The 26,457-nt window shown below is 51.1% G+C and overlaps 3 protein-coding genes across 5 annotated transcripts in view; 1 reads left to right on the top strand and 2 right to left on the bottom strand.

Moving 5' to 3' along the window:
• Positions 1 to 579: 579 nt before the first annotated feature.
• On the top strand, positions 580 to 21,439 carry LOC118898713 (transmembrane O-methyltransferase homolog). The gene is given in 8 exon segments (XM_036859146.1): positions 580 to 2,937; positions 7,390 to 7,595; positions 8,519 to 8,661; positions 10,062 to 10,081; positions 18,062 to 18,113; positions 18,992 to 19,266; positions 20,394 to 20,590; positions 21,084 to 21,439. Coding segments are annotated over 8 exon segments (1,296 nt in total). The 5' UTR covers positions 580 to 2,855; the 3' UTR covers positions 21,405 to 21,439.
• Positions 9,948 to 16,806, bottom strand: LAMTOR1 (late endosomal/lysosomal adaptor, MAPK and MTOR activator 1). Its single transcript, XM_036859156.1, has 5 exons — positions 16,608 to 16,806; positions 11,735 to 11,880; positions 11,406 to 11,483; positions 10,925 to 11,051; positions 9,948 to 10,582 (listed from the first exon to the last, which is right to left on the bottom strand). The coding sequence occupies exons 1-5, from the start codon at positions 16,647 to 16,649 to the stop codon at positions 10,490 to 10,492; spliced, it is 486 nt and encodes a 161-aa protein (XP_036715051.1). The 5' UTR covers positions 16,650 to 16,806; the 3' UTR covers positions 9,948 to 10,489.
• A 626-nt stretch (positions 21,440 to 22,065) lies between the features above and the next one.
• Positions 22,066 to 26,457, bottom strand: part of ANAPC15 (anaphase promoting complex subunit 15) — a 71,248-nt gene continuing 66,856 nt past the window's right edge. Inside the window, exons 3-7 of one of the 3 annotated variants that reach the window (XM_036859153.1) lie at positions 25,159 to 25,231; positions 23,636 to 23,765; positions 23,058 to 23,117; positions 22,597 to 22,734; positions 22,066 to 22,430 (exon numbers count right to left, since the gene is read on the bottom strand). In XM_036859153.1, coding sequence (XP_036715048.1) covers positions 22,383 to 22,430; positions 22,597 to 22,734; positions 23,058 to 23,117; positions 23,636 to 23,765; positions 25,159 to 25,231 — 449 coding nt within the window. In that variant the 3' untranslated portion in view covers positions 22,066 to 22,382. Of the gene's footprint in view, positions 22,443 to 22,596; positions 22,735 to 23,057; positions 23,118 to 23,635; positions 23,766 to 23,902; positions 23,920 to 25,158; positions 25,232 to 26,457 lie in introns of those variants that run through there. The other 2 variants (XM_036859152.1, XM_036859154.1) reach the window with 2 other exon arrangements.

Below are 26,457 nucleotides of genomic sequence, written 5' to 3'. Positions count from 1 at the left end.
TAAATATCTTACTGTGAATGAGGTGTGGACTGAAATAGCTGAACCTCGGAGCCAATTGTTAGAAAGTGCAGCTTAGCATCAACACCCCCAAAACAGAAATCCTTGTATTTGGCAGTTTCTCATTCATTCCTCCCACAAACATTTCCTGAGTGCCTGCTGTAAGCCAGGTTCTGTGTTAGATGATGAATAAGACACAATACTAGCTCACAGCCTGGGCTGGTGTTTAAATGGAGAAGACTAATAACCCTTTCCAATGGGCAAATTTGTCCAACTACTTGGGGCTCCATTTTTTAAAAATAAATAAATAAATTTATTTATTTATGTATTTATTTATGGCTGCATTGGGTCTTCGTTGCTGCACTCGGGCTTTCTTTAGTTGCGGCGAGCAGGGGCTACTCTTCGTTGCAGTGCACGGGCTTCTCATTGTGGAGGTTTCTCTTGTTGCCGAGCACAGGCTCTAGGCGCGCGGGCTTCAGTAGTTGTGGCACACAGGCTCAGTAGTTGTGGCTCGTGGGCTCTAGAGCGCAGGCTCAGTAGTTGTGGCACACGGGCTTAGTTGCTCCACGGCATGTGGGATCTTCCCGGACCAGGGCTCGAACCCGTGTCCCCTGCATCGGCAGGCAGATTCTTAACCACTGTGCCACCAGGGAAGCCCCGGGGCTCTATTTTTAATACTAATTCATCCAGAAAAATGCTTCAGGAGCTGGTGCTACACAAAATCAGAAGTCCTTTGGAACTGCACTGAGGTTCTCTGATGGTCAAGGAGATTAATGGTAAAAATACGCCCTTAAATATTTTAAGCTAAAATCCATGTCCTGTAGTGCTGAACTCTGGGGTCCCAACTTGAGAAAAGTACCCAGTCTTGCTCAGAGGCATCAAATTTCTTGTGGGTTCTAGGTGAGAAGCAAGCCAGCTTCCTCTATTTCTACAAAAGAATGTGTTCTTTGTTGTGTCTGGAGATTTGATATCCAAAGATTCAGGTCTCCCCAGTCAACAGCCCATGCCCATCAGGCCAGTCTCACACTTGACAGAGAATTCAGCTGTGAAGTGACTCAAGCCAGCACTTCCCCAAAGCTCAGTTGAGACTGCTGCTTTTTGAGAGGAAGACACTCACTTTCCATTTCTCTAAACCTGTTAAACTCTATCCTTCATATGTTAAGTCACCAAAAAAGGAATTTATCTAGACTGTATTAAGCTTAAGCTGAATTATAAGCTATCAGGTCCATGGTTTCTTAAGAGAAATTCCATTTTAAGAACATTTGTGAATTTCATAGTCTCTGGATACAAATTGTTTCTTTGAATTGAATGATGAGAACCACATATACTAAGGTTTCCACTTTTGCTTTAGCTGCCAGGAATTTCAGGGATAAATAGAGGCATAGTTTCCTAATTCCCTGGTTTCTCTCTCTCTCTTCCTTTATTCTGGCTTCTAATCTTTCTCTTCCATGTTTTCATTTTCTATATCTGTACTGTCCAGTATGGTAGCCTCTAGTCACAAGTGGCTATTAAGCACTTGACAGGTAGCTTGTCCCAGTTGGGATGTGCTGTAAGTGTAAAGTATCTCAAATTTTAATATCAATTATATGTTGAGTGATATTTTGGATATACTGGGTTAAATAAAATATATTATTAAACTTAACCTCACCTGTTTCTTTTGACTTTTCTTTCTACTAGAAAATTTTAAATTACATATGTGGAAAAAGAAACTATACACGTGGCTTACATTTGTGATGTTCATTATATTTCCATTGGACAGCTCTGTTCTACAAATCATCCTGTTTTATGAGTGCGTTATTACCGTAAAATACCTCAAATCCTTTTGGAAAGCAAGTAAAGTAGTAAATGCAAAGGGGGTGACAGCAGTGGATGAAGTGAGAAGGGGAGGTTGACTGGGACATGTATTTGTCAGTCTGTCTTTTGTTTGTGTCACATACAAAACCCCTCGTAAAGTGTGTCAGCTCTCCTCTTCACAGGTGAGTGGTGTTCTCATGGCTCAGCCCAGTCGAAAAATTCTGAGCTTTATTTGAGCTAACAAATTGGAAAGGATCTGATAAGACAATTCACACCACATTGTAAATGACTGATAACACTGTGTTCACCCCTCTCAGGGGGTATTTCCATTTTAACAGGGAACAATCCCTGAACCCAAAGGAATGAATCCCTAATGGTGGAGTTTCAGGCATCAGTGACAGGTGAGTGAGTGAGGCAGACTCTGGTTTTATGTGTATGTATGTTTATATATGTATGACTGCATTCAGGATGTAGCTGAAAGTAGGGTCTCAGATGAAAAGATAATGGGGCTGACAGACAAGGTGAGCAGAGAAGGTAGCAAATCCCCATCTGGGTCAGACTGCAAAGGGCTGTCAGACACCAGATCCAGTGCAGGCCCTCAGGGGTTTGCAATAGAATAGCCCAGTTGATGTCACCAGAGGGTAGGTATCAAGACAGCTTTCATGGCAACTACTATGGAGTAGCAGAAAGGGCCTCAGAGTAGGATTCAGAAGACTAGGATTGCAGTCCACAACTGACTCACTGGCTTAACTTTGGGCAAGTGCTTTCACCCTGGGGCCTCAGTTTCTTTGGAAAGTACAAATGGGTATTATAACTATCAATGAACTCTAAGGAATGTGAAGGTGCTCAGAGAAGTAGGAAGTGCCCTACAAATGCAAGGAATCATGATTGTTATCTTACAGTAGAAATGCAGCCACGCAAACCTGGAGTAGTGGAGGGTATATAGCAGGGGTGGAGAGCTATGAGGAAACCTGAGGGCCGAACACCAGTCCTTCTCTGTCCTCCCAGGCTGAACCCGGATTCCCAGGGCCCATGCTTACACCTGACAAACGATGGCCTGAGCTATGAACAAACAGGACTATATGAACACTTCGGTGCAAGAGCCCCCTCTTGACTACTCCTTCCGAAGCATCCACGTGACCCAAGGTCAGCCCCCAGAGCACAATATTCCACTCACCATGGCAGCAGGATGGGTGTGGTCCCTAGGGAGAAGCCAGTCTTCTACTTAAAAGCCTAAAGAGATTCTTCCCATAAGCATATGGGATTTTTGTTGTTGCGCTTTTGGGGAGAGTAATGGGTAGGGAGGTGGGAGTGGAAGAGTTTGGCCTTTTTAAAAATTAACAGCAAATCTGAAAGGAACCAGGGGGCTTTCAGGGTAACTGATGATCTTCAAAAGAAGCCAGGCTACAGCAAGATAGTCAGGTGGAAGAAAACTGGAGAGCCAGTCTATCAGCCAATAGTTTTATTCTCCATTTTTTACCTGGAGAGAAGAGACTAATGAAAGGAAAACACAGGCTGCTACAGAGTCCCAGCCAACAGGCAGAACCCACTCTCCTCTGTCTGAGGACACAAGCCTGTTCTGATCACTGGTAAAACATGCAAGGTCTTGTTATTAACAAACTGGCATGTTTCCAGTCTAAATATTTATTGACAAATTTTATATTCATTCCAGTCATATCCAAGTTTATTCCATTATCACCCACACTTATTACAGGTCCCAGCACTGCCCACGCTCATTCCTATTTTATCATTCAGTGTGTTTGTAAATGGGCACCTAGAACCTTTCAGGAGGGGACAGAGAGAGTCTCTCATCAAGATCATATTCTCAAGGGAATATGCTTCTTCCCAGGGAAGTTCTTCTGTCTTTGTTATCTGCTCTCATAAATACATCAGTACATCTGCCTTCACAGAACACAGGTTGGCATCAACATAACCTAGACCCATTATCTGGCTTTGGTCGACTCTCTTAGGCAAGCAGTGGCCACCTTTAAGCTCAGGAAGCACGTGAATAGTTATCAAGGGTACTGGATACTGCTTGGGTTTGGGTTTAGGGTACTTACTACTTGGGTTGGCATCAGCTGCAACAGTAAGTCCCATTTGTTCTCTCATAGCACACACCCACTTGCCGTGATCCTCCTTTATTATGCACAGCATCACTTCTGATTGATGTAGTCCATGTTTCACAGGGTTTTAGCTGCAATAATGGCTATGTACAAGATAGCTGAGGTGACAGAGGAAGGACAGAAGTATGGCTCCTACCTACCCTGAGAATTCCTAGCTCTGAGTGGGGAGTGTGGCTTAGCCCTCTATGGTGTCCTCAGAAGGAGGGGAGAGACAAGCTACTATGACCAAGGATAACTGCACAGCACAAAACATAATCTGCACAGATGCCCTGTCTTTCATTTAATAGTTAAATCTTGAGCACCCACTACTATTAAGCCTTCTATATATGTCTGTGTAGGTCTGTACACGTATGCCAGGCATAGTGCTCCTTGCTGAGTGGGGAAGGGAGAAGGAGAGGCACATCTAAGCCCCAAAAGGCCAGTCTCCTCAGGTTCCCCAGGGCATTTGCTGCACTGACTTAAAATTGGGGTTAGAGGACAGGGTAGAGTTTGGGGGTACTTGGTACACTATTTCCTGAATTAATCAATATATGGATCATAGAATCTGAAATGGCAGTGACTTTAGAAGGCATCCAGTCTACTACCTCCAACCCATAATGCTCTAACTGCTCACAAACCCACAGTTAAGGGAGTCCCATACCACACACCTACCAGCCCTTCCATTACAGGGTGAGGAATGACACAAAGCAGTTCTTCACATCAAACACATGTTCTCTGGGGACACATGGGAAAAGCTGCATGGCAACCCTTCATAGATATGAAGACAGAATTAGGTTTTCCCCAGATCTTCCTGGGGCTAGACAACCCCTAGTTCTCTGAGTGTTGATATCTGTGGTCCAATTTCCAGACCTGCCTTGGCCTACTCTGAACAGGGCAGCTTTGACAGATCCTCAGGCAATGCAGTGCTCTGATGGAGTCGGAGGAGAGCAGCCTGGACACCCTCCTCCACCCATGATCCATGGTAACAGCAACCCCAGGCAGCCTCAAGTTCTAGGCAATACCATCCCCAGTGGCTCCCCCTGAGCTGGGGATCAGCCCATGCTTGCTGGCATTCCCCAAGCTGCTGCCTCATCAGACTGGAGGCTAGTCCGTAGGTGGGCTTATTTTGATCTTAACTTTTACTCATCTGTCTTTTCATTTCAGGGTTTGCAGTCAGGAGATGTGAGGTTGGGGGTCAGGATTAGGAGTTTATTCACGAGCTGGGGTACTCCGCTCCATGACCCTCCTGCCACCTCCCCCCACCCTCAGGCCCCAACTGTGGGTCTGCTCACGCCAGGACCACGACAGAGAGCCACCTGGTGGATGCTGCCTGACCTGCAGCTGAGGAGAAGAAGTTTAAGCTGGGTGGGGGTGGAAGAGAAGTGTGTCCAGTAAGAGCTGAGGAGAGGGTGAAGACAAGCGGACCAGTTCAGAAAATACTGCTTCCTTTCTGGGAGGCAGCTTTAGACAAGTAACTAAAGGCACAGAGGCAACAGGAAACATCTAGTCACCTCAGCCAGAGCTGGTGTATGGTTCTGACTCTGCCACTGACAGACTGTGAGCCTCCTGGTTCTCCCTGCCCTGCCCTGGTTCTTAACTTCTTTAATGGATGCCCCCTCCCCCCACCCTCGCTCTGCTTGAAGAATCTCATCTATTTCTCTAACTTGTACTCTATGCTAATGATTCTCAAGTCTATGTCTCCTTCATATCCAACTGCTTACTTGGCTTCTCCTCTTTCCAGTACTATAGGAACCTCAGACATGCCAAGGCCAAGCCTGAACTCTTCACCTTCCCAACTGTTTTTTGTTTTTTTTTAAATTTTGACTGATTGATTGATTTTTCTTTCTGGCTGCGTCGGGTCTTAAGTTGCGGCACGCGGGATCTTCATTGCAGCATGTGGGATCTTTTTGTTGCAGCACACGCGGGCTCTTCGCTGCAGCGTGTGGGCTCCTCTCTAGTTGTGGTGTGCGGGTTTTTCCTCTCTCTAGTTGTGGCATGCGGGCTCTGTAGTTTGCGGCACACGGGCTCCCTAGTTGAGACACGCAGGCTCAGTAGTTGTGGCACGCAGGCTTAGTTGCCCTGCGGCATGTGGGATCTTAGTTCCCTGACCAGGGATCGAACGCACGTCCTCTGCATTGGAAGGCAGATTCTTTACCACTGGACCACCAGGGAAGTCCCTCTTCTACTTTTCTTAATCCTGTATCAGTTCATAGGACTGGCATCTCACCAGTCATCAAGAAAACTGAGCAACGCCCTTGAATTTTTTTTTTTTGTCTGCGCCACACAGCATGTGGGATCTTAGTTCCCAGACCAGGGATCGAACCTGTGCCCCCTGTGTTGGAAGTGCAGAGTCTTAACCACTGGACCGCCAGGGAAGTCCCAACATCCTGGAATATTATTCTACCCTTGCATCTAGTCAACCATCAAGTCATGCTGTTTGTATGTCCCTCTCATCCATGCTTAGATGACTGAAAGAGGCAAATTGGTCTTCCAGTCCCACCCACTCCCTACAATCCATGCTCCACACTAAACCTTCAGAGTGATCTTTCTGAATTGAGAGAGCTGAATCATCTTCTTTGCTTTCAACCCTCCAGTGGCTTCCCATCTTCTACAGGATAAAGTCTAAGATACTCAGCCTGCTTTTCAAGGCTCCGTGTCTCCTTTTCCCTCCTTGCCCCCTTGTGTAGTACGTGTGTGTGCGCCCACGCCATTCCATACCTCTGTGCCTTTGCTCATGCTCTTCTCGCCCTTTCCACCCTTCTTTGCCTGGTTAACGTCTCCTAACCCACTGAGATATCCAGCTCAGGCTTCACCTTCCCTGGGAAACTTCCCTAAGTTCCCCAACTGGGTTAGGAGACCCTTTTCCATGCTTCCACCACTTAAATAGCATTTATTATAGTATATTGACCATTTGTTTTCATCTTTCCCATCTGAGCTCCTCCAAGGCATAAACATCTGCTTCACCCCTGCTCTATTATTCATACAGAGCTTATCTCTCATTTTGTTCACCATTGTATATCCAGTATCTGGCACATAGCAGTTACTCAATACTAATGGAAGAGGGAGAGGACATCAAGAGAGTGTGACATTGAAGTGAATTCTATAGGCTCTACCAGTGGATAATTCTGGATTTTGTGCTTCAGCATCTTGGCTCAAGTCCAACACCTCTGCTTCTTGGTTTCTTCATCTATAAAATCCGCCTCCCTCCAATTCCCACACAGGGGTGCTACACAGAGGACCCAATGATACACTAGACCTGAGAGGAGCACGTGACCCAAACCAAGAGTCTGGGATGGGAAGTGTTTGACCCTTAATCCAAGCTCACTCTGACTGCTGGGGCCTGGGGAACAGTGCATACAGTCGCACTAGACACAAGCATGGGATTCTGGCCCTACCAGCTCCTCTAGCTACAAATCATCCCAGTTCTGTTCCTTTGCCACCCCCCAGAGCCAGAAAAGCAAAGATGACATACCCGAAGTTCACTCTGTCCCCACAGATCTGTTAAGCGAGGAGCCACGGGCAGGGCTACGACCACTAAGGCACGCAAAGTCAGGGAAGTCAAGGTCTCAGTCCCTGTGGCTGAACAACAATGTCCTCAATGACCTGAGAGACTTCAACCATGTGGTTTCACAGCTTCTGGAGCATCCGGAGAACCTGGCCTGGATTGACCTGTCCTTCAACGACCTGACTTCCATTGACCCTGTGAGTCCAGAGGGTGGACCTGAAGCCACCTTGTCCAGCCCCCAGCCTCTCCACCTCCCACGTATTATCAAGGAAGTAGTGAGGCAGCATGGTGCCCTGCAAAGCACATGGCTGTGGGCTCAGATAGATATAGGTTCAAATACTAGATCTGCCTCTGACTTTGTGACCTTGAGCAAGCTCCTAACCTTTCAAAACCTCAGCCTTGCTGTCTGAAAAATGGGGATAATATGCCAGCATTATAAACATTTTGTGAGGATTAAATGAGAACATATGGAAAAGCAACCGGCACATAGCAAGCCTTCACACAAGAGGCTGAAGTAAAATTGTAGCTTATTATTGGGCACCCACTGTGCTTTGTGCCAAGTTCTTTTGCAGAGGTAGGTACTAAAAGTACAGCAGTTACTTTCCATGAACTCAGGCTAAATTTTAAGAAACAAACAAAACTGGCCCCTTTTCATCCAGGATCTGTGTTAGAGGGGAAAGGAGTTAGAGTATGACTTGGAAACTGTTCCCCAGGTGCAGTGATCTCAATTTAACTACTATTTTAAAAGCTCTTATGTACCTAGCATGATGCTGTCCCCTGTCCCCTGTCATGATAGAATCTTAGAACACCAAAGCTGGAATGGTCTTCAGTGAAGGGACAGCTAAGGCTCAAGGAGGAGCAGGAGAGCCCAGGCACCTGGCAAGTCAGTGGCAGTGATAGGACCCAGGCCCATACCTTCTGCCCCTCGGATCACAGTGCTCTGTCAGTGTGGTGCCCCTGTACCCCTTCAAAGGTAAATAAAAGTAGGTTGGAATCAATCTAGTATGGCTCTGGGGGTGACAAATCGTTCCCCAAACTCTTCCTTCTCTGCTCACAAGTCAGTCCTGAGCACAGATACACGGCTCTGTCCAGTCTAGCTTCCGGTTTCCTTCCCCAACAGGTCCTGACAACTTTCTTCAACTTGAGTGTGCTCTACCTCCATGGCAACAGCATCCAGCGCCTTGGAGAGGTGAACAAGCTGGCTGTCCTCCCTCGGCTCCGCAGCCTGACACTCCATGGGAACCCCATAGAGGAAGAGAAGGGGTATAGGTAAGTGCCCTGCCCTGGAGGTGGGCTCCAGCTGGGCTCCCATGAGGGAAAGGAGGAGGGTTAGGGTTAGAAACCTAACGCCATCCTTCTGCTATGCTTGGACCAGGGAAGGGAGTAGAGGGCTTTAGGCATTTCTTGATGTCAGTCAGGATAAATTCAGTCTCCCCCACACTCTACTCAAGTCCCTCCATTCCTTGCAGTCAGAGGAGATAGGAGCGACTGGTGGAGGGGGAAAGGGGTTCTAGAAGGGGGCCTGGCCCCCAGCCCAAGTCTTCCCCACAGGCAATATGTGCTGTGCACCCTGCCCCGTATCACCACGTTCGACTTCAGTGGGGTCACCAAGGCAGACCGCACAACAGCTGAAGTGTGGAAACGCATGAACATTAAACCCAAGAAGGTCTGGATCAAGCACAACGCACTCTGAGGTTCCTGGGACCCCAGCAGTCCTAAAGGCCCGGGGATGGTCAGTTTGGTTTGACAATAAATGATTTGAGCTGTTCAGCAGATCAGAAGTCTCTTATACCATGTAAAGATGCCCCCCAACTCAGGCAAGCGCCAGTAGCTCTGGTCTCACTTCACTGAAACAAGGAGGAAGTGGAAGGAAAGGCCTGCTGGCTTGGGATGCAGAAGACCTGGGCTGATTGCATGGCCTTGGGAAACTTATCTAACCTGTCTGGGCCCCTTTGCACTCTTCAGCTCAGATATCCTGAGGTTAGAGTTGCTTCACAGAGCACCAAGGTTCTGTGGAGATGCCTCAGAGGCTTCCATGACAGGAGGCCAATAAGATGGGCTGTAACCTCTGAACCCCTCACTTCAATCAGATGAGAGTAGTTCCACTGTCATGTTTACATGTCATGATTCTACTTAAGATTTCACTTGATAAAAAGAATCTTCTGCTTGAAACTATGTGTCTGCTGACTCTGTACCAGGTGCTGTTGGTCTCCCTGCATACCTCCACCCTCTCACCAGGCTTCCTGGTAATTCCACTGAGCCTGAGGCAATACCCACAACAGTGACAGCTGCCTCAGATTCAAGTTTGTTCAGCTTTGACAGTGTTCCCATCACTGGAGGAGGGACAAGCTGAGTCTTATCCAACCTGAGGTTAGTGCAGGCCAAGTCTCAGCTAAGACCTGGGAACCCTGAACCCTTATCTCCTTGATTCCTTTTAGTGCCCCTAGAAGATGACCCCTCCCCCTCCTCCACCTCGCTGCTCACAGACTTGAGTAGCCAGAAGTAAGTAGTAGGGTGGTGGGCAGGACAGAGGGGCTGGAACCAGCACACAGATGGATACACTTCCTTTATCGAGGGTGACAAACCAAACCAAAACAGAAAAACCCCAAACATGTAAAAACCCAGGGTGCTAGAAATACAAACTCAATTCATTCAAATTCAAGCTCATCCAGACCCTGGTCACAAGCCCTCGTGAGGTGCATGTGAGCACCAAGTCAGGGAGAGGGGGACAGGAGTGAGGCCAAGAAAGGGTGGGCAGGGGGTCCTAAGAGGCCCCCTAGTGATCACCCTCACACCGGCACCTCCACCTTCCCAGTGACAGTGAAGACCTACCAGGCCCTGTCCCTGTGACCCCCCCACCCCACCCCTGGCCAGGGCTTCGAAGGCCAGTCCCAAATGGTTCTACCCTCCCTTGTTCCATCCTCACTTGCTCAGGCTCCTCGCCTCACTCTTCTCCTCCTCCTCCACTTTCTTCTGTGATTAGTAGCAGGTTAGGATACTGTATAAGCCACAGTGAGGCTGGGGGCCAGGGGAGGCAGGGTGGAGACGGAGTGAAGAGAGGAGAGGAAGAGCTGTCCAGGGGCCCCTCTCTTCATGGAATCCCAAACTGCACAACCAGCTCCTCTTTTGCGTCCACACGGATCTGAGAAAGTGCACTGTAGGCATAAGCAGCTATCCTGGAGACCTGGGACAGAGGGACCGGGAGAGAGGAACAGAGAGAAGGGTGAGAAGGGAGATCCGGAAGCAGGGGGAGGGGATGGATGGCCAGAGAGGGGATGATGGGGGACAGGGAGCCAAAGAGAAAGGGATGGGAAAGACAGAAGGGAAGAACAAAGAGTAGCAAAAGAATGAAGGTTTAAGAGAGGGGATGCGGAGGAGAAAAAAACTAAGAGTGAGGTGGGAGTGAGCAGGGCCCACAGGCTACCAGGCTCCCTAACTCCACTTCCCTACCTCCTCTGAGGTGGAGGGGCGAACCCTGTACCTCGCTGCCACCCAGCGGGCAGGGCCGGGGCGAGGGGTGGCTCACCTGCTGCAAGTCGGCGAAGGGGACAGGCTCGCTGGCCAGCACTTGGTGAGGCTGGCTGGTGAGGGACGGCAGCGGCGGCAGCTTCTTCCAATGGGTCAGGCTGCTGCTCAGCACCGCCAGGCGGGTGCTGGCCGAGAGGGAGGGGGAGGGGGAGGGTGGGGACAGGCAGTCAGGCCACAGTCGGCCCAGCCAGCCCAGGCAAGCTTCACTTCCTCAGACCAGAGAAGCAGGTGACAGCAGCCTCAGCTCACCACGAACCCACTCCAGGCCGACCTCCTTTAGTCTCCGTACCCTTGAGTGTCATGGGGCAAACTGGGTCAACAGGACCATCTACTGAGACACCCAAGTGACTTGGGGCCACCCTCCGGGCCACACCCAAACGAGAAGCCTGGACTGGGGCGCAGGCTCCAAAGCTGGATCAGAGGGAGGGGAAGGGAGGGGCCCAAGTAGCCTGAGGGATCCAAGCTGGCCAGGGGCTCACCTGTACTGCCTTGCCCGGTCCATGTACTCGTGCTGCTCCATGCCCTGGGAGTCTGCAGCAGACACGTCGATGATGTTGCTTTGGGGAGAAGAGGCAGAGAGGACATAACAGGTGCTTCCGAGACGGACAAACAAGACTCACTGCCAGGTGCCAACTCCAGGGCTATCTGACACCAGTGTCCCTGCCTGCCCACAGGAGCAGGGCTGGGCCCAGAGGCACCTCTTCCCACTGATCTTGTCCCATCCCCCACGTCCTGGGCCTGCCTCTCCATCCCAGTCTTTCATATGGATGGAGGAGGTCTGCGCCAGGCCCGGTCCAGTGATGCCCACCTGGCTGTCTTGGCGAGGATGGAGGAGAGCAGCGCCTGCTCGTCGGTGCGAGCAGAAGGCAGGCTGTGATAGTTGGGCTCGGCTCCATTGAGGGCTTTGGTGGGTGGGCTGCTAGGGTCCAGCAGCAGCTTCCGCTCCTCTCGGTCCTAGGAGAGGCCATGGGGGGAGACGTCAGCCCTGAGGCCCTTAGTCCAACTCACCTTTATTAGGCTCTCTTCTCAGCCCAGCTCTGACCTTTAAGCACCAAAAATATTTTTATTAGGAATATCCCAAGTGGCCCACTGTACGGAATGTCAGCTCTAAGGCTCAGATCCTGCCTGCCCTTGGAAGCTAAGCTAAGCTGGTGGTCTAGGATGAATTAAAGTGGAACCAAGCAGTCTTAGAGGCCCTGAAAAGATGGACAGAGGCACAAAGCAGGTATTTAGTAACAGCCCTGCAGCTTCAGAAAATGGTCCAGGGCTTCCCTGGTGGCGCAGTGGTTAAGAATCCGCCTGCCAATGCAGAGGACACGGGTTCGAGCCCTGGTCCGGGAAGATCCCACATGCCGTGGAGCAACTAAGCCTGTGCGCCACAACTACTGAGCCTGCGCTCTAGAGCCTGTGAGCCACAACTACTGAGCCCGCGTGCCACAACTACTGAAGCCCGCATGCCTAGAGCCTGTGCTCTGCAACAAGAGAAGCCACCACAATGAGAAGCCCGCGCGCAGCAACAAAGACCCAACGCAGCCAAAGATAAATAAATAAATAAATTAAAAAAAAAAAAGAAAGAAAGAAAATGCTCCAGCCCCCAGGAGAGAAAGGATATTGGAGGCTGGAAGACAGAGGAGGTGGAAAATACCAAAACAGTGGGGTGTAGAGGAGAAACTAATACAAGTCAGGAGCGCAAGAATGGCCCTCCTAATCCCCCAGATCAGATCCTCCCCAGCAAGGCTGTCTCCTCCCAGGATGGAGAGGCCCTGTGAGGCCAGACAAGGCCCTGGGCCCCAAGGAAAAGCAAGTCCAACCTCTCAATAGCCATTCCTCATATTATCTCAGGACAGGAGTCCCAGCTGCAAACTCTGGGTCCCATAGTCCAAGTGTCCCTTCTTTTTCTTTTCTCTTTTTTTAAATAAATTTATTTATTTTATCTTTGGCTGCGTTGGAGCTTCATTGCTGCGCATGGGCTTTCTCTAGTTGTGGCGAGTGGGGGCTACTCTTTGTTGTGGTGCATGGGCTTCTCATCACCATGGCTTCTCCTGTTACCGAGAATGGGCTCTAGGCGCGCGGGCTTCAGTATCTGTGGCACGCAGGCTCAGCAGTTGTGGCTCGCAGGCTCTAGAGTGCAGGCTCAGTAGTTGTAGCACACGGGCTTAGTTGCTCCGCGGCATGTGGGATCTTCCTGGACCAGGGCTTGAACCCATGTCCCCTGCATTGGCAGGTGGATTCTTAACCACTGCGCCGCCAGGGAAGCCCTTTTTTTTAAAAAAAATTATTTATTTATTTTGCTGCACTGGGTCTTAGTTGCAGCGTGCCGGATCTTTAGTTGCAGCATGTGGGAATCTAGTTCCCTGACCAGGGATCAAACCCGGGTCCCCTGCATTTGGAGCACGGAGCCTTAGCCACTGCATCACCAGGGAAATTCCCAAGTGTCCCCCTTTTTTTTTTTTTTTTTAAACCTTTATTTATTTATTTTGGCTGCACCAAGTCTCACTTGCGGCATGCGGACTCCTTAGTTGTGGCATGCAAACTCTTAGTTGCGGCGTGCATGCGGGATCTAGTTGCCTGACCAGGGATCGAACCCAGACCCCCTGCATTGAAAGTGCAGAGTCGTACCCACTGGACCACTAGGGAAGTCCCCAAGTGTCCCTTCTTGAGGGCAGGTCCCTTCTACTCTCAGGTGATCACTCTCCTCTCCTCTGATGCTCTCTTTGTGTGGGACTCCCAGAACCAAACTTGGTGCTCCCGGTGTATCCTTACCTGAAAAGCTGGAGTTGTTCCCTCCCTTGCCAAGCCACCACACCTCTGTGAATGTGGTTTCATTAGTTTCAGCAGCCCTGTTTCTGCTAGCCTGTGCTAATCACCACAACCCCTAGAACTGACCTGGGACCAAACCAAGTCTCCCTGGTCCTGTATAATTCTATGTGTTATTTCTCCTCGTCTTGTTGTAGCCCCTTGTTCTTATCTACTGCAATCTTTCTGAATACAACCCTGCCTTGAGCCCATCAGCTGCAAATCCCTGCTGGCTTTGTGTCAGCTGCAAATTGGATAAGTGGATATGCTGGGTATCTATCCAAAGCATAAAGAACAAGGGTGCCCAGGACAAAACCAGAGACAAGGGGCCATCCTGGCTAAAGCGGACTCACCAGCCCTCAGTGCCAGACCACCAGACTCCTTAGTGTTCCGTTTCAGGCCTATCTCAGTTCCTACCAGACTTTCACACTTGCAGGCTCCCAGCTCCCCTGCCCACAGCTCCACAACTCTGCTTACAGAGGACACTTCCTCCTACCCTGCTTGCCCTGCCCTAGGCAGGGCCAGCCTTTTGACATTACTCTTCTGTCTCAAGCCTAGGTTGCCCATGTCCCCAGTTCCCAACAACATGAGACAGAAGCTATGGGCTTCTGCCTCATCGCTCCCAACTGCTAGGACACCCCGACCCCCTAAAACACACAAACTAAGTACTAAAAACAAGATGTTTGCCAAGATTAAACTATCTCTAAGGAAACCAGCTCCATAATGAAGCCAGAGTTTGCTTCTTCTTATATGTCCATCCTTTCCCCAGCCCCACTTCAGACAGATCCTCCTGCAGGATAAGGGGTTCTTCAAGAACAAGGTTGTTTTCCTGAGACCTAGACTCCTGGAAGAGGCCATGCTACCACAATTAGAGTGGACAAATAACATCACTCCATCCCCAAAAGGGTGACTGGAGCATGGGGGAGGTTTTTCACACCAAGGTTTGTCCTGGAGTCAACGTCAACCTGGGAGTCAGAGCTTCACTGGCTACTCTAACACAGACACGTATGTGGCCTATCACTAGCCACCTGGTTTGTGGGCACAGCTAGAACACACAGCTCGACCCAATGGATAAAGACATGACTTGGCATCAAAATACCTTGCCTGTGGCACTTCTCAGCTCTGTAACCTTGGCTAAATCACTTAGCCTCTCTGAAGTTCTTCTTCACATTTAAATAGACATAACTGGTACCTATATGACAGACGTTTTGGCAAGAATCAAGTGAGATAACTGTAAAAGGTCTTTGAAAACTGTAACATGTTATACATTTCTCTTTATTATTATAACAAAGGGTCCGATGTGAGAGTGGGAGAGGAGCCTGCCCAAGACCCGAAAGAGGGGACAGTGAATGGTTGTGGCTTGTAGACTAGGTAGTAAGCGGACCTTCGCCACGTGAGGCCTCAAATCACCCAGGACTGATCAAGCACCATCTCTGGGGGTTAGAAACAGAAATGAAAGCCCATCAAGGGGAAGGTGGAGATTCAAGAAAACCGCAATTCCAGCTAGAAGCTGGTATCCTTTCTCATGAAGAGTTAACCCTTGACTCATTCCCTGCAAGAGTCCATATTATGGTTTAAGGGATAATTTCCCATTAAACCATAGCTTTCCCAGTAGGCAGGGATATTGTCTCCTATTTCTAACAGGCTGGAGTAAAGTGTGAGGTACTGGCCGTATGGCATGCCTAACATAAGGCACAGAAATATGAGTGTATGTTCACTGGGCATTTGGAGGCTTAATGAGGCCCAGGGGCCACCCATCCCTCCCATACAAGTGACATTTTCCCCAGTTTAAGTCCTTGACCCAAAATAGATTCACATGAGTCACTGAGGAAAGACCTACTTCCCATTTACCAGTGATATAATCCGTTTCTGAGACCATCTACTCCACCGGACTGTGAGCTACTTGCTGAAACCTTTCTACAGTTTTTGTCTCTGTGTTGAAATGTACAATCCAGGCTTAGAGGTAACCAAAAAGGCAAGTGGCCAACAACTTGAGACTTCATCCTTGAAAAGGTCTTCCCCTCCTCAAAGGAGGTCAGGCAGGCAGGGCAGGGATTAAAGTGTGGCAGGAAGTTAGAATACACCAAGGGGAAGAGACAGAATTTAAAAACTGTACAGGCCTTCCCAGCCTAATCCTTTCTGCAAAGGATCAGATATACAGCCAAATTCCCAGGACAACACCCTGCTAGCTAGAGGAAACCCTGAGGCCCCAGGTGGGACTGCAACTGAGGCAGGCCAAACTGAGCTCCCCAGCCCACCTCTCTTTTCCCCCCAATCTAGCCAAAGCTAAGCCCGATTTGTTGCTTTCCAACTTCCCACACATCCTGATGTCCTCACTGTGTCTATTAAAACCTTCACTGATCAACTCAAATGACACCAATTTCCAAAGGCCTTCTCTGACCCCAGATCAGCAGTGACCTTCCTTCTTCAACCCCAGGGATTCAGAGTGTACACAGATTCCTGATTCATATCGGGACACTCTAACTCAGAGCCTCAGCTTACCCACCTCTACAATGGATTCACAAAGCCCGTTAATGCAAAAGCACAGAGAAGGCACAGGAAACGGGAAGAAAGTACTTCCCCGAGACCTAGGCTGAGGATCCTTTAAGTTGTAAAGGTCTGAAGGTAGGGAAAGATGGAAGGCGCGGGAGCGAGCGGGATAGGCGGCTGCCTGCACATCCCAACACAGGGGCTGTGCAGAAAGAACTGGGGCTTTAAAAGGGGTAGCAGTCCGGCCCGGCGTCTCCTCTGTAATCTGTCCTCTCCGGGCCCCCGTACTCAGTGAGCCCTGCAGTCCGACTGACCCTCTTCTGCAGCCTTTTCTCTGGGCCCCATGCCCCAGGATCTCAGCCCTCACTCCCGAGCCCCGCCCGCGGCGGCCGCACCTGGTCCGAGTCCTCGTTCTCGCTGCTGTAGCAGCACCCCATGGCGGGGGTCGGGCCGGGCGCTCAGGCCGCGCCGAGGAGGGACGGCGTCCGTCAGGAGCCCTTCCGGTCACATGACCCGCGCCTGCATCCAGCAAGTAACCACCGCCCCCGCGCCTACCCCTTCCCAGAGGAGCTTAGCCGCTGCGGCTGCCGCCGGAACCCCGGCTTCCTGCCCCGCCCCTACCGCGTGATCTTAGCCAACCAATGGGAAGGCAGACGCTGCGTGACAGGCCGTGAGACACGTGATGCAAGGAAAGGGAGGGGCGGATCATATGACTAAAGCCTCTTCCAGGTCTCAGCCGGAGACCTTCACTGACGGCTATAGAAGCCCACGTGTTAAGTGTATTGTGTGTTCCCGTGGCTGCCAGGCTACCTTTGTGGGCCAGTGAGCGAATTTATACCAATTGCCGTCATGAAATACTCTGCTAAATGCCTTTAGAGGGGCGAGGAGGATCCAGGCTCTATGCTCCAAGAGTACACGCCAATAGGCCCAGTTGCCTGGCGCCAAGGCTGGCTACATACAGAGGGTGTGGCACCCAACCTGGACTGGGGATCTGAGACTTACTGGAAGAAGGGACCTTATACCTTTACAAACCGAAGCAGAGTGGAGCTCAATCCTGGTGGAGGAGATAGAGGCCACCTCAGTGATCTCCTTGCCCTCAGGCATTTCTCTTCAATCCTGCCTTTTTACAGCAGTCACAGTAATCTAACACACAAAGCTAACAATCAGTGCTCTTCTTAGAACCATCCCACATCTTCCCTTGGACTCAACACAAGTCCAAGTCTGTCATGCAAGATCTTGCAGAGCCTGACACCCACTCCAAGCCCAGGGTAGTGGAGGAGGGGTTGGGGGAATGCCTCACCAACCACAGGGAAATACTTGCGGAGTTTCCTGATTGACTTTCTGGACCTTGCACACATGGCCTGGCACACTGTCTCCCCACCTGGTCTGCCTGCCAAAAGTCCCTGTGTTCATGGAGCATGCCTTCTAGTGCTCACATTATATTGTATTCTCTGTTCCTTTGTCAGTCTCTTCTAACAAAGGTGGAGTTCCGGGGGGACAGGGACAGGATCCGACTCTTGTCTGTGACTCAAGCCTTGGCACTTGCTTAGAGTTCGGAATTATTGAGTAACTTACAACCTCCCCATCACCTTGGCTCACACCATACCCTATGTCCTGAACCAAGGGATTGGAGGAGAGGTCACCAAACCCAGCAGCTTTATTACCCCTCAAACCAAGACCCTGGAGTTCTGTAAGTTCTTTGAGGGCTCCTGAAGGGTAGGAGGCAGCTCCAGCTTGTCCCTGGGGTTGGTAACTTGAACTGCAGGTCTCAGGTGACAGCAGCAGCCTCAGCATCAATAATTGACAGCAAGTCCAGCCTGCCTCAGGGTTCTTCCCCACCCCAAGGACTCCCCCTCCTGTCCTATGCTCTGATCTTCCCCAAGCAGGAGCCTCCAGCCCAGGTAAGCAGGGCCCTTGAGTGTGGGTTCCCAAGCACACCAATTCAGATTCACCGTCACTCACCTACCTATTCACCCCATTCATACACTCGTACTTTAATTTTTAGTCACCACCACCAGTGGCCTCAAAAGGGTCAGACGGTCCAGTGCATGGGAGAAGACAGGGCACTTATCCCAGACAGGGGGTGGGGGGAATGGGGAGAAGAGGCTGAGTTGGGCCAAAGTGTGTGCTGTGTGTATATGTGAATGTAAATGTGAATGGAATGCTGAGAGAGAAGAGAGGAGGGGAGTGCAGGGAAGGGGAGATAGGACTGGAGAGTAAATATACGATCAAGGACTCTTCCCACCCCCAGGGAAATGCTGACAGAGGGAGAGTCCTGGGGTGGTAAGGATATCTCATCCTAACACGCCATGGAGTGTTTTGATTGCCTTTTACTGAGGCAGAACAGTGACAGTGAAGGGGTTCCTGACTACAAAGTTGTGCTCTTTTGCTACACAGTAATGGGTCAGAGACCAAGCAGGCGGTGGGTAAGGTGGGAGGAGAACTCAGGAAGGAACTGGTGAAAGGGGTCCTGAAGAAGAGTGACTACAGAGATAAGGGAAAACGGGTGGAGGGAGCAAGGTGAAGATGAACCAGGAGTAGGAAGAGATAGTTTGGGGTTGGGTGCTGAACGTAAGACAGTATGTTGTCCTTGAAAGTACATAGGCTTGGAATCAGACCAGCTTGGATTCAAATCCTAGTTCTTCCGTGTGACTCTGGACAGAGGACTTAACCTTTCTGAGCCACGGTGTGTAAAATATAGGGATAATTGCTACTGGTAAGGGCTGCACAAATGACAGGCAAACGACATGTGTGGGTTTCCCTCCCTCCTCCACCCCAGGGCCCAGGTAGGGACCATGTCCCCCGCCATCGCGCTGGCCTTCCTGCCACTGGTGGTGACATTGCTGGTGAGGTACCGCCACTACTTCCGACTACTGGTACGCACAGTCTTACTCCGGAGCCTCCGAGACTGCCTGTCAGGGATGCGGATTGAGGAGCGGGCCTTCAGCTATGTGCTCACCCACGCCCTGCCTGGGGACCCTGGTCATATCCTCACCACCCTGGACCACTGGAGCAGCCACTGCGAGTACCTGAGCCACATGGGGCCTGCCAAAGGTCAGTGTTCCCTAGCCTTCTGCTCCAGGAAGCACCTCCAAGATGGTGAAGGAAGATCTGGGATCTGCCGCTGTCTTGCTGGGTGAATTAGGCAGGTTCTTGATCTTCTGTGGGTCTCTTTTTTCTCCTCTGGAAATGAGGGGGCTGGGCAAAGTTATACATTCATCCAGTAAAATTTATCACCACCTCTTTTGTACCAGGTGTGTGCTAGGTGCTGGGGGAGGAGGTAGAGGCCAGGGATGAATCAGCCACAAAGGCTGGCCTCAAAGGGGGCATGATACAGGGGAATAACCACCTCAGCACACGACCCATAACCTTGTAATTATCTGTGTCTGAGTCTTTCTCCCCCACCATGGAGGCTCCTCCAGCCCATTCAGGGTAGCTGTCTGGCTGGATTTGTCTAAGTCCCAGCTGTCAGCACATGTATTTTTAGAGTCTCATTTAAGAAATTCATCCAATTCAATGGTCAGAAAGATATTCAATGAACAAATCAAGGGAGAATGAAACTAGAAGGTCTAGCAAAGGTCTCTCAGGAGCCTGGACAGTGGTCTCTCAGAAACCTGGTGGTTGTTTCTGCCTGGGCCCTCCTGGAGGAAGCAACATCTGAACCGGGCCTAGAGGGATTGCTTTCGAGTTGGCCAGGTAGTTGAGGATAGAGGTGGGGGAGGACAAAGCCAGCCACATATCTCAATGTGGCATGAAGAAATGAGCCAGCATGGTTGACTCTGGGCACAGTTGTTCAGGATGGCTGTGGTGGGAAGAATTGAGAGCTGAAACTGGAAAGGTAGGATAGGATCAGGTCCAAGAAAGTTCTGACTGTCAGGCTGAGGATCCGATGTTCAATCCCAAAGGCCTTTAGGTTCATAGGAACCAGGGAGCAATAGGGTCAGATTTGTCAGAAAGATTCCTAGTGGTTGGTGTGAAGGAGGCAAGCTGAGAGGGACAGGGAGACCACTGGGTCTGCTAGGACTGTAATCCAAGAAAGAAATGAGACTCCCGCTGGTTGGGGGTTGCAGTGGCAAGTGGGCATTTGGGACCCCTTTCCATGAGGGCCCCTGCATCCATCTCCCATGCCTGCTGCAATAACCATCTCCCATGTCTGCTGCAATAACCATCTCCCCTCATAGGTCAGATCCTGATGCGGCTGGTGGAGGAGAAGGCCCCTGCTTGTGCACTGGAGCTGGGCACCTACTGCGGGTACTCCACATTGCTTATTGCCCGTGCCCTGCCCCCTGGGGGTCGCCTTCTCACTGTGGAGCGGGATCCACGCACAGCAGCAGTGGCTGAAAAACTCATCCGCCTGGCTGGCTTCGACGAGCGCACGGTCAGCCCCCACGTCCCCAACCCTGGTCTCTTTCCTGCCACCCCAAGCCCTGCCCTAGCCAGTTTCCCCATGGGGGAATCCCACCTAGGAGAAGGAAACAGCTCCACTTAGGGAACTGTGAACCTGGAGAGTGTATGAGCTCTTGTTCTCCTGTTCCAAGTCATTGGCATGTATTTGCTGCTGGATGACAAAGAAGCAGTTACGAGGAAAGTCTCTGGAGCCCAGCAAATCTGGGTCCAAACCTTAGTCTGCCTCTTGTTAGCTATGTGATCTTGGGCAAAGCACCTGTCCTCTAAATCTCAGCTTCTTCACTAGCAGAATGAAAATCACAATGCTGATCCTGACTTCTTGGGTTCTGAGGCCAGAGGAAATATGAGAACACACATGGAGACCTAGGCCAGGGCCTGGCACAAAATAAGCCAGATCCCGGTAGGGTCTGGTGTGGGAGAACAATCCCTCCCACCCTCACCTCCAACTCCTCCCACCCCCACAGGTGGAGCTCATCGTGGGTAGATCAGAGGAGGTGATCCCGCGCCTAAGAACCCAGTACCAGATGAATCGGGCTGACCTGGTGCTCCTGGCACACAGGCCCCGATGTTACTTGCGGGACCTGCAACTGCTGGAGGCCCATGCCCTGCTGCCAGCTGGTGCCACAGTGTTAGCTGACCACGTGCTCTTCCCTGGTGCACCCCGCTTCCTGCAGTACGCCAAGAGCTGTGGCCGCTACCGCTGCCGCCTCCACCACACTGGCCTCCCTGACTTCTCTGCCATCAAAGACGGCATAGCCCAGCTTACCTACGCAGGGCCTGGCTGAGGTCCAGGCCCAGGGGTACTTACTGCTGCCTCCCCCCACCCCCCAACCAAGCAAGGACCTCAGAATATCCCCTCCCCTCCCTGCTTGTGGACTGACACGTACTGGGCTCAGGGCTACGGAGGCTCTCCTCCCACCTCTGTCTCCACACTAACCTGAGGCCTCAAGTTCTGTCAGGCTGTTTGATTCCACTGGTCCCCCTCCTTCCAGTCCAGAGTCATGGACTGACAGGCAAGAGACTTCAGCTCACAACACAGCCCTATCACTGATTTGCTAGGTTACTCCATGGGAGTCCCTGCCCTGCTCTGAGATTTAATCTGTTCTAACACCAAGGAAGTTGACTAGGAGAGCTCCAGGGGCCTCCCAGTTCTGGCGCTCAGAAAGCCTGCCTCCCACCCCCCACCCCACCCCATGCCATTCCAGGTGGGATCAAAGAAAACAGTAAACACTGAGTTAGAGGCCCCGCAGGAATGGCTGGGTGCAAGCTGGGCCAGAGGAAATGGCAATGGAGCCTGGGCCCACAGCCAGGGCTATCCTGGCCTTCCCTAGCCCCAGCCGGCGTGGCCAGGTAGATTTGCCTGAAGTCCCTTGAGAACCATGTCCCCAAAGCTCAAAACAAGATGCTGGACTCCTCTAGGCCCCACCAAGAAATAGGGAATAGACGTGGGGGAAAAAAATCAGTCCTGTGTCTTTATTAAAGAGAGTTAGAAAGAGACTAGATCTGGCAACCAAGGGGTGAGGTGCTGGCCAGAAAGGTGGGGTGGGCTCAGGCCCTGCGGATTCAAGGGCAGACTGATGGCCTGGGAGGGGCCAAGGATACCAGGTGCTGGCAGCAGCTAAGGAGGTGCCCGAGGGTTAGCTTTCAGGCACTGGGGCGGGGGGGGGGGGGGGGGGGGGTTGGGTGATCAGCTGGATCCGCAGGGGGTCCAGGATAGGTTGGGTGGGCCTGGAATCTTCCTGAGACCACCCTGCCTTGTCTACCTAGATCATCCACTGGTCCTGATCCTGCTCGTTGCCTTCCATGTCCACCTGGAGAGGAGGCTGGGTGTGGGTGGGGAGGGGCCTCAGCCACCCAGCCAGCCCCAGTCCCAGATCCTGCCCCTGGCTGGATCCAGGGTTTCTGTACCCGCTGGCTGCCAGTGAGGTCAGGGGTAGAGGCCCAGAAGCAGAGGCCCTCCCCCACACCCCTGCCTACCTCATTGACCTCTCCATCATCAGGTGACTCATTGTAGTCATTCATCTCATCCATGTCCTGCATGTCCTCATCATCCTCCGAGTCCTCTTCACTATCCTCGTCGTCATCTTCATCTTCCTCTTCCTCGTCATCATAGTGCTGGTGAGGCAGGGAAGAGCCTGTAGCTTCTACAGGTCTGCCTGGGCCAGTTCAAGGACTGGCCCACTTGGAGCCTCTCTCTGGGGACAACGAATGAGCTCCATTCCCCAGTCCTGTCCCAGTTTAATCTAGCAGGCTGGTGCACGTTCTGCAGGACCTTAGTGCTGAGCCCAGTGCCCACCCCCTCTACCTCCTCTTTTCTGTCCTTCATCCAGAGCTGAGGACCACGACTGCTCTGGAGTCAGAGGCCAGACCTTCAGAATTAGAGCAGAGCCTTGGTCCACCTGGGCCCCACAGAGGCCCCACCTGCTGGAGCCACTCACCTCTGAGGCCGGCTTGCCAATAGGTACCAGGTTGTTGTCTTTCTCTGCAATGCTCTGGAGCTGTGGCCACAGGGGGAGAAGAGCAAGGCCAGGGCCCAAGGAGGGCAGTCAGGGGCATGGCACTCACCTGCCCTGCCCCCAGGAAGACCCCCAAGTGTGAAGGAGAAGCTTCCTTCCAGCTCTCAGGAAGATTCAATCCCTTTCTCTCCTGTCATCTGCCACTTACTTATGAACTTGATCCAACTATGTAAACTCTCTAGTCCTTGGTTTCCTCATAAAATTATGGTGAGGATGAAGTGAGACTATCAGCCTAGAACATGACATCTGCTAGATCCTCAATAAACAGTCAAAATTACTATTTCCTATGCTTTAGGGAAAAGAGCCTGGGCTCCAATCTGGCCTAGAGCTCCCACGGTCCCCAGGCAAATTAGCTTAACACAAAGGTGAGAACCTAGGCCCCCAGCTCAGGACAAAAAGCTCCCCCAGGGCAGGTCTCCAGAGTAGGGCTGGGTCAGCGCCAGTGAAGGGGGGCGGGGCACCTGACTGAAGCTCCGCCGCTGTGCTACGTCCTCACTCACCCAGGCCTGATGCTGCTGTTCTTGCTGCTGCAGCTCTGTCTCCTCCACACAGGGTCGATCCAGATTAAACCACAGTGTCTCAGTCACACGGGGGAAGAGTGAGGGAAACAAGGTGGACATGGCTCCTAGACTGAGAAAAAGCGTCAGGTGAATCCAGCTCTCAGATGTGTTTGGTTTTAGTTTTTAGTTGGTTACATTTTGATTTGGGGATTGGGTGGTGTGGAAGGTAGCAGGAAAGTACCCCTTCCCTGTGAGAATCAGACAGACCTGGGTTTGAGTCCTGGCTCCACTGCTTACTAGCTGTTTGACCTTGGCCAAGTCACTTAACCTCACTGAGCCTCAGTTTCCTCATCTGTAAAATGGGGACAATAACAATTATGCCACCCTCATAGTTATTCTGATAATTAAGTAATTTACTTTATGGATAAGTAAAGCTGTTTGTAAGCTGTTCAAGGAGGGAAGAGAATGGAAGCCAAATGTAGAGAGAGGAAACCAGAATGCAGACTAGCCTTACAAAATTAAAGACAGCAGGACTCTACTGAAACTCTCTCTACCTCCTCCAAACACTGAGACCTACTTTCTGCTCCTCCATGCCGCCCACACCATACCCACCCAGTGTCAGAAATTTTGGACCCTAACCACCTCTATAATGAACCACAGCCAAACTAGGGGGCAGGGAGGGGAGGTGTTATCACGTGCAAGTATGGCTCAGTAAGACATTCTAAAGGTATGAGTAAATGCATGAGCAGATGAAAGACTACATGAACTAACATGTAAGAGAACAAGTATTCAGCTCAGATTCAGCAGCTGAGGGAGCTGAACAGGAAGGTCCCAGAGAATCTGAATTAAAACCTTTCAGCTCACAGGCAAACTGAGGCCCAGCGACAGGCAACGACTGGCTCTAGGTGCCACGGTTGAGTTGGGCAAAGAACTCTCGCGGGGAAGAGATCCAGGCCGGGCACTAGAGGTGAGCAGGAGAAAAGAATCTACGTCTGCTCTTGCCCTAACGCACTTAACCAATCCGGGGCCAGCCGCTGCCCTTCCGTGGAGCTCAGCTGCCCGGCGCGTTTAAGAGGCACAACAGAACCCTCTCTCAAGTCCCAAAATCACTGAAGGGCCAGAGCCTGCGGCTCCGAAAGCCCAACCCCTCACCGCAAAGCCACCGCCCATTCTCGGCTTATTATGATAATGACCGTGGAGTTGACCAACAGGAAGAAGGCATGGGCGGGATTCGGGCAGGTATTTGGGGTTGCTAACCGAGAAAGGAGCGGGGCCTGGATAAGGCCAATTAACTGGAAGAACTGCTGGGTGACAGGAAGTGACACCAATGAGTGACGGATCTTGTGCGACGGGGTGGGGCTTAGTTTCGAGGAAGCGGCCAATGAGCTGGAACTCTTTTAATGTTTAAGGGAGTGTGAACAGGCAGCTCCTGAGGAAGCGGGTCAAGGGAATGAGGTTTCTCTGGGGACGAGAGGAAAGAATGGGCAAAGAGACAGCAACAGCAGCCTGTCTTATGTACTTACCGCGCCGGGAGGCGGCAGGCGGCGGCGACCCGGAAGCACTTCACTCTGCCTGAGCGGAAGAACCCACCAAAACTTGGGACACACAACGCATGCGTCCTTGGTCTTCCTTTGTTTCCCGCTCCCGCCCACCGGACTGGAAGTGACGTTACACACGTTAGTCACGTGTTGGGTGGAAATTTGGCGCGCCTGCTCTATTGGCCCCGCCTTGAGTCTCAGCCAATCGGTCTCTCCAGCCTGGACCCGCCCCAACGGCCCCATTTAGCCCCGCCTTTCTGTCCCCAGGCGGTATTTGCTTGCCAATCCGTGTTGAAAAACACCTGGCGGCAAGCAGCGTTACTACTAGGACTGTTTGTCCTGCTGCGTCCCAGGAAAATTAGTCTGCTTCTACCCCAGAATCGCTGGGTGACTTTACGCCTCGCCCCTCCTGTTTGTCTTGTCTCCCCCCTCAGTTTCCCGTTTGGGCGCATACATTCATTTATGTATTTCTTCGACAGAAATATTTGAGTCCCTACTATATTCCATATTCCAGCCCTGCTAGAAGCTGGGGCTAAATCTAGGAACATGGTCCCTGTCCTCAAAGACCTCACAGTCCAGTGGGGAAGCCAGACTCTGTACACCTGCAGTGGACTCACTGGTCTCTTAAGACTGCCTTTCCAGTTCTGCATTCCAGATTTTGTAAGGGCTTAAGTGATTACTCAATCTCAGGCGCAGCATTCTGCTGCTGGGAAATTCAGCTGCCCTCTCCCGGACTGGGCTAAATCCGCTTAGCTGTCAGCCTTGTCATCTCTCTCCCAGTCCTTTGCTGATGCCTCCGTTTTACTAACCTCTGACTCAGCTTCCCTTTCAGAGATTCTTATGCCTTCTGGCAACGGAAGTCCTTCAAACCCAACCCCCATTGAGCTCCATCACTCACCAGCCCCTTTCAAGGCCAGCAGTCATCCATAGATAGTTCCACTCCTGCCCTGACCAAATGTGTGACCTTTAACAAATCCCTTTTCCATGTCTGGACTCAGTTTCCTTTTCAACCAGCATCATAATCTCTGCCCAGCCTTCTTCGAATCTTGGACTGATGTGAGGATTTGATGAGATAACATATTTAAGAGGTAGTGTACTGTGCATATCGACTGTCATTGTTGCCAAGCAGCTCTGGTTGTTATAAAGTTTTTCATTAAAGAGTAAAATTTGCCCCTTGGAAATGTCCACCTTTTTCTTTCATTCATTCAAGCAATATCTACTGAGTACCTTACATATGCCTGCCACTATTCTAAGTAATGGATACACAATAGTGAACAAAACAGA

This window comes from Balaenoptera musculus, chromosome 8 (genome assembly GCF_009873245.2).
Source record: "Balaenoptera musculus isolate JJ_BM4_2016_0621 chromosome 8, mBalMus1.pri.v3, whole genome shotgun sequence".
Classification (NCBI taxonomy): domain Eukaryota; kingdom Metazoa; phylum Chordata; class Mammalia; order Artiodactyla; family Balaenopteridae; genus Balaenoptera; species Balaenoptera musculus.
This window is presented reverse-complemented; position numbering and strand designations above follow the sequence as displayed.

Excerpts from the sequence above, each read along its gene's own strand:
- LAMTOR1 (XM_036859156.1), bottom strand. The coding sequence starts at position 16,649 with ATGGGGTGCTGCTACAGCAGCGAGAACGAGGACTCGGACCAG. Across the intron at positions 11,881-16,607 it reads AGAACGAGGACTCGGACCAG|GACCGAGAGGAGCGGAAGCT; the intron begins GTGCGGCCGCCG and ends GGCCTCTCCTAG. Across the intron at positions 11,052-11,405 it reads GACCGGGCAAGGCAGTACAG|CACCCGCCTGGCGGTGCTGA; the intron begins GTGAGCCCCTGG and ends CCTCTCGGCCAG.